Below are 11454 nucleotides of genomic sequence, written 5' to 3'. Positions count from 1 at the left end.
TGATTTAAAAAAAATTGTTAATAAAAAATTAAAGGTTTTTCAATTAATATAAATATAATTAAAGAATATTTGCTCCAATAAGAAAAAGTTGCTACAATAGAAACAAAGTTTAAATATATTTGTGTATTTGTTTATTTAAGATATATAAATGGCAATTGTCATTAATGTTCTTAATTAATCGAATATGTAGGTTAAAAGAAAAAATAAATAAAGATTTGTATGAAAGAAATTATACTTTTGATTTTTTTTTTTAAATACTTACAGTATATTGTCAAGTGTATAATTTAAATAACAAAAATTACGTTAAAAACCTCCTGACACAGATCTTGGATGTTGGATGCTGATGTTTTAAGTCAAAATGAATAGAAAATGTTTGTATTTATATTAAAAACCTGCTTTAGTGACGTCACAAAACCTTCCCAATGTTTACACATTTATATCTTAATAATACTATCATTTTTCCCAAAACAAAATATTGTATTATTGTTTCCATTTTTCTTAATTATATTTGTTATATTCTAAAAATTTGGAGTAAAAACATATTTACTTCACATCATTTTTCAACACCACATTTTCCTTAAAAAAAAATGCACCATAAATATTATCAGAAAGTAGGTAAGTAATTAAGTAAGTAATTTATATTTATAGGGCGCTTTTCTAGACCAGCGTCACAAAGTGCTTAAAAAAATAAATAAAATAAAAATAAATAAATAAACCAAATTAAATAAATAAAACAAAAAAATACTCGTGTATAATATACACTAAAAAGATCAAGATAACACAGAGAAAAACACAGGTGAAACAAAGGTGAAATGTTTCCTCACAAGGGGGGACAGGGGTGTGTGTTACACAGCTCGTCCTCTGGACTGGGTCTGGACGCAGAGTCGCACTTCCTCTCAGGAACCTCCTCGTCCGAGTGGCGGTTGATGCACAGAATGACTCTGTGTTGAGACCCTGAGAACCACAGGGGGATGCAATGTCAGCACGCGGCCGCCAGAGGGCGCCCATAACCAGGTGTTTTATATGACGAGGAAGATGTCGCTCATCATCTGACCTTTGCCACAGGAAACAGAACACTCTGAGAGCTCGCCTCGTCTCCACACGAAGGCCGGCTGAGTGTCGGGGGGGAGGTCGGTGCGAGGGGGGATCCGAGCATTCCGGTTGGGCGCCAAGCCCCGGGGTCGTGACCTCTCAGGTGTCCAGCGCTCCGAGTAAACGGAGGAGGACGAGGGCGGGAAAGAAGGGCCGGAGACGGGCGGCGGGGGGGCAGGGAGAGGGTCCTCCACGGAGACGGTCAGAGGACCTGAAGAGGAGGAGCCATGAGGTCATGAGGTCGAGCCACATGTGGATCAGTTCAGAACAATGAGGGGTCACACGTTTGTGTACGAGCGTCTCCTCGCCGACCCACAAAACACACCCTCACTCACGAACAAGATCATCCCTCCAGAGATCTGTGACGGACGGGTCATGTGGAAAGAATGTTGGCGTCAGCGAGGAGGAGGAGAAGATGGAGACTCACTGCGAAGAGGTGATCGGCTCATCGGTCGCTCCCTCGAAGTCTCCCAGACTCGGCCCGGCGACCGGTCCCGGTCCAGATCCGGCTTCTCCACCGGGACGAAGAACTCGTAGTCGATGCCGGGATTCTTCTGGTGGAAGATGATCTGAGGGAGAGAAGCAGGTTCAGAGGACAGCAGGAGGAAGAAGATGTTCATGTGTTTTTCATCCCTGGATTACTTCGAGATATGAAAGTTGATTTATCATTCGATCAAAAGAGTTGCTTCAGTTAAAAATCAATAGAAAATAACCTTTTTTTTAATGAAAAAAGGTTGCTTTTATAAAAAAAAAGGAATTAAAAACGCATCAATTAAAAAGAAATTAGTTAAAAAAAAGATTTTTTTTCAATAAAAAATAATATATATAGGAAATAAATAAAAAATCTATTTGAAAAGAGGTTTCTTCAATAAAAAAAAAAGAGTTTCATTCCAAAATAAAGCGTCAACAAAAATTATATTTTCAATAAAATTGTTTATTTAATAAAAAAAAGAGTTACTCAATCATATATATGTTTTTAAGTTTAGTTAATCTAAAAAAATATTTTCAATAAAAAATTCGCTTCAATCAAATTCAAATAAATACTCAAATTTTATTAAAGCAATCATTTAAAAAAAAAAATTGAGAACATTTTATTTGATTGAAGATACTTTTTTTTTAATGGAAATATTTTTTCTATTGAAGGAGTTTTTTTTGTATTATTAAATTGACTTTTCTGGAATGAAGTGTTTGAAATTCTTTGATATTTTATTTCATTGAAGCTGATTTAAATGTGTAAAAATTCTTAAAATTCTGATATTTTAAAGAAAAGCATTGTGGCAGTGCAGTCCCCTGCCAAGGGCCTTATTTCATATGACGATGAAAACTGACTCAAAAAAATATATTCGCTCCAACAAAAAAAAGTTTGAAACCAGTTGTTTTGTTGGAACTCTGAGCGCGTCAGCGGAGAGAAGCCATACGAGTGGACGACGAGTCACTTAACATGTTTGTTCTCAGAGTCCTCTTGTGTGTCTGAGAGGTGTGAGATAAAATAAACACACTGTTCTTCACAGGTCAGAGGTCAGCGAGCGTTAGCAAACAATCCTCCTCCTCCTCCTCCTCCTCCTCTTCTTCTTCTTCTCCTCCTCCTCTTTCTTCTTTTCCTCCTCCTCCTCCTCCTCTTTCTTCTTTTCCTCCTCCTCCTCCTCCTCCTCCTCCTCCTCCTCCTCCTCCTCCTCCTCCTCCTCCTCCTTCTCTTCTTCTCCTCCTTCTACGCGTCTCACAAGACTGTGCAAGTCCAAGGTCGTCCAAACTCCATCAGCAGGAGGTCGACACTGGAAACTTCCTTCCAGAGGTGGCAGTCGTTCAATCACCACAAACTCAATCAAGGAAAGGAATCCTGAGTATGTTATGAAGACGGTTCAGTCGTATTCATCCTCCTTCCACTCGTGGACATTAAGTCAAGGACAGCGAAAATAAATCTCCTGCTCAGAACACGATCTCCAGAAGCGTCTGCTCGGTGATCGTTCCTGATCCAGGTTGAGAGGATCCAGACTTCTTGGGAGGCGTCTTTGGAAGGATGAATGGATGGTTGGTCAATCATCACACAGTTTGAGATGTAATTTGGTGAATCTGAGCGAACAAACAGATTCAACAGGCGTCCGAGCGTGATAATCCTTTTAGTTCTTCTGAGCTCCCAGACGTTCCGTGTCTTCTGCTTCCCTGAAACTTTTAACTCTCTGTCCAGGAAGTAATGAACGTCTCAGGAGCCTCCATGAGGGGCTTCTTGTTCTTCTGCTGATCCTCCAGGAGTCTGTTATAACCCCCTCAGTCGTGCTGAATATCATATATATATCACATATATTTACATATATATCACATATATATGATATATATCAAATATATATCTGCATGATCTGCACACACAGCAGGATTGAACATGTGCTGCTTGACCATGTGACCCTCATGCTATTTTTGGGATTTGAAGTTTGATATATTGACAAACATTATGGAAGTACATCAGTGCCATCAGTATATTAAAATATAACATTTCAAATGTTTTTTTTTGTTATTGAGATGTTGTTTTTATTTTTTTTTGTTTATTTAAAGGTTTAATTTTTATTCATAATTGAATTAAAATGTTTGTCAATGTTTTTCAATATCGATTTTAATTCCAATATATATAAGAAAAACGTTTAAAATTCAACATTAAAAAAAAATAAACATAGCCATTTTAAATTAACATGAAAATATTGGTATAATAGTGTCACTGTGATTGGTTGAAAGTACTCTTTTGGTAATGTCTGTTGGAACTATTATACCATTTAACTATTTATATTGAATTTAGAAGGTTACAAATAAAAAATATAAAATTCAGAAAACATGTTTTTATTATTAGATATAAACAATTATTAGAATTAAAATATGAAACTCTATGTGTAAAAATAAATTAAATTACTTCAATACAACCCCAAAAATACAACCTTTAAGATGCAAATTATTTAATTAAATTATTAATTAAAAACAAATCCAACCTTCAATTTAATAAATATTGAATTCATTGATTATTGAAGAAAATGCTTAAAAAAAACCCTGTTTAAAAAAGTTTCAAAAAATGCATTCAATATTCTCATTATTCTCCATAAAAAAATACATTTTTCTTGTTATTTGCAACACAAAACAAACACACGTACAAAAAAAAAATCGAATTATACTCATGATGAGCAGATAGAAACTCAAATACTTCTGGTGGCTCTTTAGCATTTAACTATTAGTATCTGTAGCCATTAACGCACTCGACCGTGGTACTCACATACAACTGGAGTTGTGTCGTTGTAGGTCCAGGAGCCACGATGGACTCCCCCTTCTCCTCCTCCCCCTCCGAGAGAGCTCTGGCCCGCGAGTAGGTGAACGTCGTCCCCCCGGCTTGGTACTTCCCTGGAGGGTCCACGGCCCAGCGCCCGTTCACCACTGAAGCTCCGGTTCCGCTCCTCAAAGCTGTGGAAAAAAAAGAAAAAAAGGATTCATTTCTGACCTCGAGTCGTCTGAACTCCACGTTTCAATCTTTTAATTATTCAACACAGAGACACAAACACTCGAGACAATAGTTTCTCTATCTTTTCTTGTCCAAGTCAGCAGGTCCGGCGGCCAAATCCTCGTCCAAGAAAAGTTCAAACTCGTGGCCAAGTGATTCAATTTTTTTATTGGGGTTCCAGCCGCCAAGATCAGTGTTTGGGTCTCACCAAGATAGTTGGGGCTGGCTCGCCTCTCCGTGATGTTGATGAAGGTCGCGCCGGCCGGGATGTCCAGGATCTTGTGGTAGCCCAGAGGAACCGTCACGTTCTGGAAGGTCCCGGCGACCCGTCGGCAGGCGCCGTCCTTCCCGCCGCACGCGCCGCACTTGTCCAGAACCGAGCCGGACCCCAGGACGCCGTCGCAGCCCTCCGTCTGGCAGGAAGAACCAGTTTTTTTTTTTATCCAGACTATGAATCTGGAGATTTACTCTTCAATCCAGACACGAACCAGAGCTGTTGGACTTCATTCATCAGGGCTAGACTCAAGGATTGTGTTTCAAGGAATCATGAAAACTACTTTTTTTTTATGAGTTTGGAATAGAAGATGGTGTGACCTCGGCCAAGAGGGTTTTATTTTTGTTCTTTTGAACACAGATTTGTTTCTGAAACAAGTGAGAGATGATTTCATTTTGGTGGTTGTTTGTGTTTCAATGGGATTTAAAGGTTTCTCCATAAACTATGGCTTTTATACGCTGATGCTGTGAGGACTACGGTGGAAAAGTCACTACAATAAATCATCTATTAATGTGTCATGACTGTTAAATCTCTGCTAATTTTCTGTGTTATGTCGTTAAATCTTCTGTTTCTGTGTCAACTTTACGTCGCTCCGAGAGGCTCGTGTCACATTATCTAAACCTAAAGTGACAAAGCTACAGTTTTGACGCCTTTTTGATAACAAATACATGAGGGATCTCAAACTAAACTGGTCCAAGGACAGACCCTTGGTCAATTATTGTTGTAAATCTGTAAAAAGAAATTAATGGTTGGCCGGAACATCATGTCCGGGGTCCACAACAACATATTTTTGAATTGTTGTAATTAAAATATCAACATCTATTTGTAAAAATAAATACATTTACTTTGAAACCCCCCCCCAAAAAAATTCAACCTTTAACAAATTATTTAATTAAATTATTCATTAAAAACAAATCCATAATTCAATATAATGAATATTGAATTCATTAATTATTAAAGAAAATGCTTAAAAAAAACAACTTCAAAAAAGTTTTAAAAAATTAATTCAATATTCTGATACTTCTCAATAAAAAAGTGAAAGTTTATAAGTTTTATTGTTATTTGCAACACTAAGAGGTCAATTATTGTTGTAAATCTGTAAAAAATAAAATAATGGAGGGCCGCAGAACATCATGTCCGGGGTCCACAAATGACCAGTTTGAGACCCCTGGCATTCATGATCTAAGAGTAAATAATAATAATAATAATCTCTATTTATATAGCGCCTTTCTAGACCAGGGCCATAGACCAGTCAAAATAGCTTGTTGAACAATTGGTCTGTGCTCTACTTTCTCCTCAGAGCCACACCTGGAATCTACTTTAAGGAATTTGACTGAAATAAGTTCTTTCTTTTTCAAACAAAAGGTGCTAATCTGTCGCTCGCTCACTCCACTCACCAGACACTGTCCTTTGACGCAGACATCGTTGAAGCTGACGCTGAAGCACGGCGTTCCGTCTCTCGCCCTCTCAGCCTGGCGGACGTAGAAGCGGTAGCCAGCAGGTCTGCAGGTCAGCTCGCACTGCTTCTCTGGACCAGCTGCAACACAGAGGTCACGGATCTGGATGAGTGTTTGCTTGAGATTTGGGTCCTATTGGGTTACAACTATATGTTTGTGTATATTGGCAAGAATCTGGTGACACGATATGTATCAGGATACAGGGGCAATATATTATGATACTGTATAAACAGTGAGACAGACCACATCTCTAAACTCTGCAGAGAGAATTCTGGGCCGCTCTAGTAGAAGAACTCACATTTCCCCCGATCCTTAAAACTCTTCACTGGCTGCCAGTTTCTTTCAGGATCAACTTTAAAATTCTGGTTCTTACTTTCAGATCTATTCATGGTCAGACTCCTCCTTACATCAGTGATCTGATCCAGCCTTACACCCCAGCTCGGGCTCTGAGGTCTGTGGATCAGAATCTGCTGATGGTTCCTGAACACGGTTCAGGACCAGAGGAGAGAAATCCTTCCAAGCTGTTGCTCCTAAGCTTTGGAACGATCTTCCTCTGTGTTTGATGGATCTACTGACTCCTTCAAGAAACATCTTAAGAACTTTTTATTTGTTCAGGCTTTTTCTTAATTTTCCTGGACTTCTCCGTTTGTCTTATTTTGATTGTTCAAGTGCACTTACTTACTTACTTACTTACTTACTTACTTACTTACTTACTTACTTACTTACTTACTTACTTACTTACTTACTTACTTACTTACTTACTTACTTACTTACTTACTTACTTACATGAGTCTTGACAAAGTCGTACCTGCATTTATTTGTTTTAAAACCAAAATATGTCCAAACATCAGCTTTAAAACCTGCTGGAGTCGACTGTATCCTCTCGTCCTCAGTCATCGCCCGGGATTTTATTGTTCCTTTAGCCACGGAGGACGTAATGACTGCCGCCATCTAGCGGCCGGAAGCTTAGTTGCAACACAAAAATGTACAAACGGCGTGAACATTGGCGTGTTATTCCCAGCGCAGCAGGTGTGGAGGAGCAGCCGCGGGGGATCAAGCGTCTTCCCATGTGGTCAGGAAACCGAACCAGACCACGTAACCCTCGGCTGTCTGTCAGAGGCGAGTCGTTTCCCCCTCGCACGAGTCACTACATGCCCAGAAGAGTCGTGTAAACATCAGCGACGGGAAGCGTGGATTTATGAGAGCAGCCTAATGGGCACGCCTGGAGAACTTCAGATGGTGGAGGCTCCCAGGAGCAGGAGAATTATTTTCATTACGAAGCCGAACCTTCCACAGATGTGTGAATGAATCGGCAGCTCGAATACCTCTGAGCTCTTCCTTAAAGAATCCCATGTATACAGTGAAGAGGGGGCAGCGAGGGGCTCATGCAGTATTATGTAAGAGGGGGGGTGGGTGGGGTGTGTGCACTGAAGCTTTAGACATGAGCTCATGATGTTAGTGAAGGGTCACAGCCTCGGTGGCAGATCTGAGGGAAGATGGTCCGCCGTGGGGTCAAAAGGACAAACTCCCCCTTTTGCCTCTGGGACCATTTTATTTAAATCATTCCTTATGAATTAAAGATAATTTTCAACATGTGTTTTTCTCCAAGTATATAACGCTGATGATGCGTTTGTTGAAATGAAAAAGAAAAATCTATATACATGTCTATAATTCCTGTTCTTTTGATGTAACTGTTGAAAAAAATAATTGATTTTCTCCGAAGAATTTGACTCTTGACACGTCAATATATTTGTTTCTGTCAAGTTTACTCAAAAAGTAAACGTGTTTCTAGTGAAAATGAGTGAAACACAAACTTTATATTATTTCTTTCTACTGTTTGTATCTGAAGAGTAATCTGTGAATAAAATATATGTAGTTGTTTATTTATTTTACACACTTATTGAGTGAAAATGTCAAAAAGAATATCAAAATAAAAGCCTTTTCCATACAAAAACACGTTGTTGTTTTCTCCAAATCTAACGCTGATGATGCGTTTGTTGAAATTAAAAAGAAAAATCTATATACATGTCTATAATTCCTGTTCTTCTGATGTAACTGTTAAAATCAGTTTTGTTTTGAAAAAAATAACTTATTTTCTCCGAAGTATTTGACTCTTGACACATCAATATATTTGTTTCTGTCAAGTTTACTCAAAAAATAAACTTGTAAACTAGTGTAAATGAGTGAAACACAAACTTTATATTATTTCTTTTTACTGTTTTTATCTGAAGGGAAATCTGTGAATAAAATTGATGTAGTTGTTTATTTATTTTACACACTTATTGAGTGAAAATGTCAAAAAGAATATCAAAATAAAAGCCTTTTCCATACAAAAACACGTTGTTGTTTTCTCCAAATATAACGCTGATGATGCGTTTGTTGAAATAAAAAATAAAAATCTATATACATGTCTATGATTCCTGTTCTTTTGATGTAACTGTTGAAATCAGTTTTGTTTTGAGAAAAATAACTTATTTTCTCCGAAGTATTTGACTCTTGACACATCAGGATATTTGTTTCTGTCAAATTTACCCCAAAAATAAACTTGTAAACTAGTGAAAAAGAGTGAAACACAAACTTTATATTATTTCTTTTTACTGTTTTTATCTGTGATTAAAATATATGTATTTGTTTATTTATTTTACACACTTATTGAGTGAAAATGTCAAAAAGAATATCAAAATAAAACCCATTTTCCAAACAAAAACACATTGTTGTTTTTTCTGGAAACTTCCTCTGACTTTGCAAGTTTCCAAGTTTAATAAACAATCATTAACAAGAAGACAAGAATAACTGTGAGGTCAATGGGTTCACAGGTGAGAGGAGGAAAAAGGTCAAATTCCAGATTTAGAGTTTCACCTCGTCTCTGGAGGAATGCAAAAGGTTTCTAGTAAATATTGAACTAAGACACACCTGAGAACACCTGGCCTGGCGAGGTCCAGATGGAGAGAAAAAAAGAGGTGTGTGTGGCCGAGTAGGATTTATTTCCAGTGTGACCTTTTGTGAAGATCTTTGACTGTTGCTGCACTGATGGAGGATTTGAAGGAGGTTTGTTTCATCCTGATAAGTGGCTGGAAGTGTCGCGGGAAGTCACACAAGTGCAGCAATTGACCCGAGTGTTTATCTTTCACCAGCTTGTGTGGAAGAGGAAGAAGTTTGGAAATGTACCGTTTCACCCCCGAGTCAATATTGACCCAATTGAAGTGATTGGTGAAAGCCTTCATTAGCTCAGAAGAAACTCTAGTTAAGACTAGAAATGTTGTAGTTTTGTGATATATTCCGTGATGAAAAACCTTTTAATCTGCGACTGAATTAACCTCCCAGACAAACCTTGAAGACTCATTGATACGACAGTTGTATCTCATCCTAATTTTCAAAATATCAATCCTATTTATTTATTTAAAAAAGCAAAAATAGGTCTTTTGGATGGCAAATGTTGGGTTTCTATCACACTATTTCAGCCACTGGTACTACTTCAAAAGTACCAGTTTGGTATTTTATAAAAAGAAAACACTTAACACTTAAAATGTTTTCAAGTGGAAACCTTTTTTTCTGAAGGGTTATGTCGTCTTGATCTCCTAAATAAGACGTGTCAATTTCAGGCGAAAACTAAAAAAAAGAAACAACATTAAAAGTTGTGAAACAGTGACTATTCAAATCTTTCACTGTAGCAGTGCATTATGGGACTTGTAGTTTGAGTTTTGTTTCCGTAAAACAATTTAAAAAGTAAATAAAAAACGAAACACTATTAAAATACTGAATGACCGATAACTAGAAGTCACTTCCTGTGTTGAATTCAAAATGGCCGCCTCACTCTCCCCTGTATCAGTGAGTTCAACGGTCCAGCTCCGCTCTTGGCATCTGCTCTTCGACTTCTCGTTGACCGTCTATCTCGCTGCCTCTCTGAGCTTAGTGTTCAGACAGTGGAATATGTGTTGTCTAAATACGCTCGCCACTATCTCTCGCTCTAAACAAACTCCGTCAGAGGGAGAGAAAGAGCGCGGCAGTGGGACAGGAAGAGGAGAGGATGGGTTTCCATGGGGGGATAAGGCTTGGAAAAAAAAGAGCATATTTAAGTAAAACAACACCTGCACGTGCAGCTGTCCGTTTCTCAGAGCGAAGCTATGAGGAAAACTCTTTTTTTTTGTTAGGATCACGTCTGAAATAAACTTCCTGCCTAAATCTTCCAAACACACTGTGTTAAACACACCCTTGTTTAGTATCCCAGGCTGTTAAATGCAGCATAAATGGAATAAACAGACACACATGAATCTCTTCTGGAACATAAACCGTCTTCACAAGCTGTTGATAAGAAGATGGATGTTAAAAACCGGACCAGAGTAAACGTTACAGCGTGGTTTACGTAGCAGGAGTGGATCAGCATCATCTCCATGTTCTTCCTTTAATCCTTGTCTTGTTTCTCCTGCACCAATAAACCTGACGCCTGTCACTTTATCCAAATAACTTCCCAGATTCCTGCTGCGTGTCTGTACAGTGCACGTCGACTGTCACCCTGATTTATTGGCGTGGATGTACCTCCCTATCTCCCCCCACCGTCCCGTCCTAGCCTTTTTCCTCAGGAGATGTCGAGGAACATTTTGGGGGAGATAAACGGGTCAAGGGCAGAGAGTATCCGAGCTTACTCCAGATAAATACAGTAAACTGTGGATGCTCACAGGAAGAGCGAAGGAAAGCCTCGGTGTGTTTACGCAGACAGCTGATCCGGCTGATAACCCGGCGATGACTTCCCGCTACAGAGAAGCGTTTATTACAAAAACTGCCTGAAGCCTCGACGATGCAAACAACATGTGCAGATGATGGTCCGAGGGCCAAATCCAGCCTCATGGGAAATTGCTTCTTGTGGCTGAAGAGCAATTCAAATCTGCATTAGAAAGTAGTTTGAAGAGAAATCTTATGTTAAGTTTTCCTTTTCCAAGTTTAAAAGTCAGATTCCAATTCGATTTCTTACACATAATGTGACTTTTTTAAGAAAGAAGGAGGCAAAAAACAAGATTGAACATTTGTTTATGCCAAAAAAAAGTATATTCTAAGTGCAATTAAGACAAACGTGATTTAATGGTTCATTATTTAAATGTTCAATTTTATTTTAATAAAAACTATGGATTAATTATCTTAATGTGATCTTCGAATTTGTGGAA

The 11454-nt window shown here is 38.3% G+C and overlaps 2 protein-coding genes across 2 annotated transcripts in view; one reads left to right on the top strand and one right to left on the bottom strand.

Annotated features, from left to right (window-relative positions):
- Positions 1-11454, top strand: part of itga10 (integrin, alpha 10) — a 370978-nt gene that overhangs the window by 179044 nt on the left and 180480 nt on the right. The window lies entirely within an intron of this gene.
- adamtsl4 (ADAMTS like 4) overlaps positions 1-11454 on the bottom strand; it is a 42115-nt gene that overhangs the window by 4834 nt on the left and 25827 nt on the right. Inside the window, exons 6-11 of the mRNA XM_087812666.1 lie at positions 6236-6375; positions 4773-4977; positions 4343-4527; positions 1520-1661; positions 1055-1303; positions 825-954 (exon numbers count right to left, since the gene is read on the bottom strand). Of these exons, the coding sequence (XP_087668792.1) occupies positions 825-954; positions 1055-1303; positions 1520-1661; positions 4343-4527; positions 4773-4977; positions 6236-6375 (1051 nt within the window). The remainder of the gene's footprint in view (positions 1-824; positions 955-1054; positions 1304-1519; positions 1662-4342; positions 4528-4772; positions 4978-6235; positions 6376-11454) is intronic.

The sequence above is a fragment of the Callionymus lyra genome, chromosome 17 (genome assembly GCF_982586985.1).
Source record: "Callionymus lyra chromosome 17, fCalLyr1.hap1.1, whole genome shotgun sequence".
NCBI classification, from domain to species: Eukaryota; Metazoa; Chordata; class Actinopteri; order Syngnathiformes; family Callionymidae; genus Callionymus; species Callionymus lyra.
The sequence above is the reverse complement of the archived record's forward strand: the minus strand, read 5'-3'. Positions and strand labels throughout refer to the sequence as shown.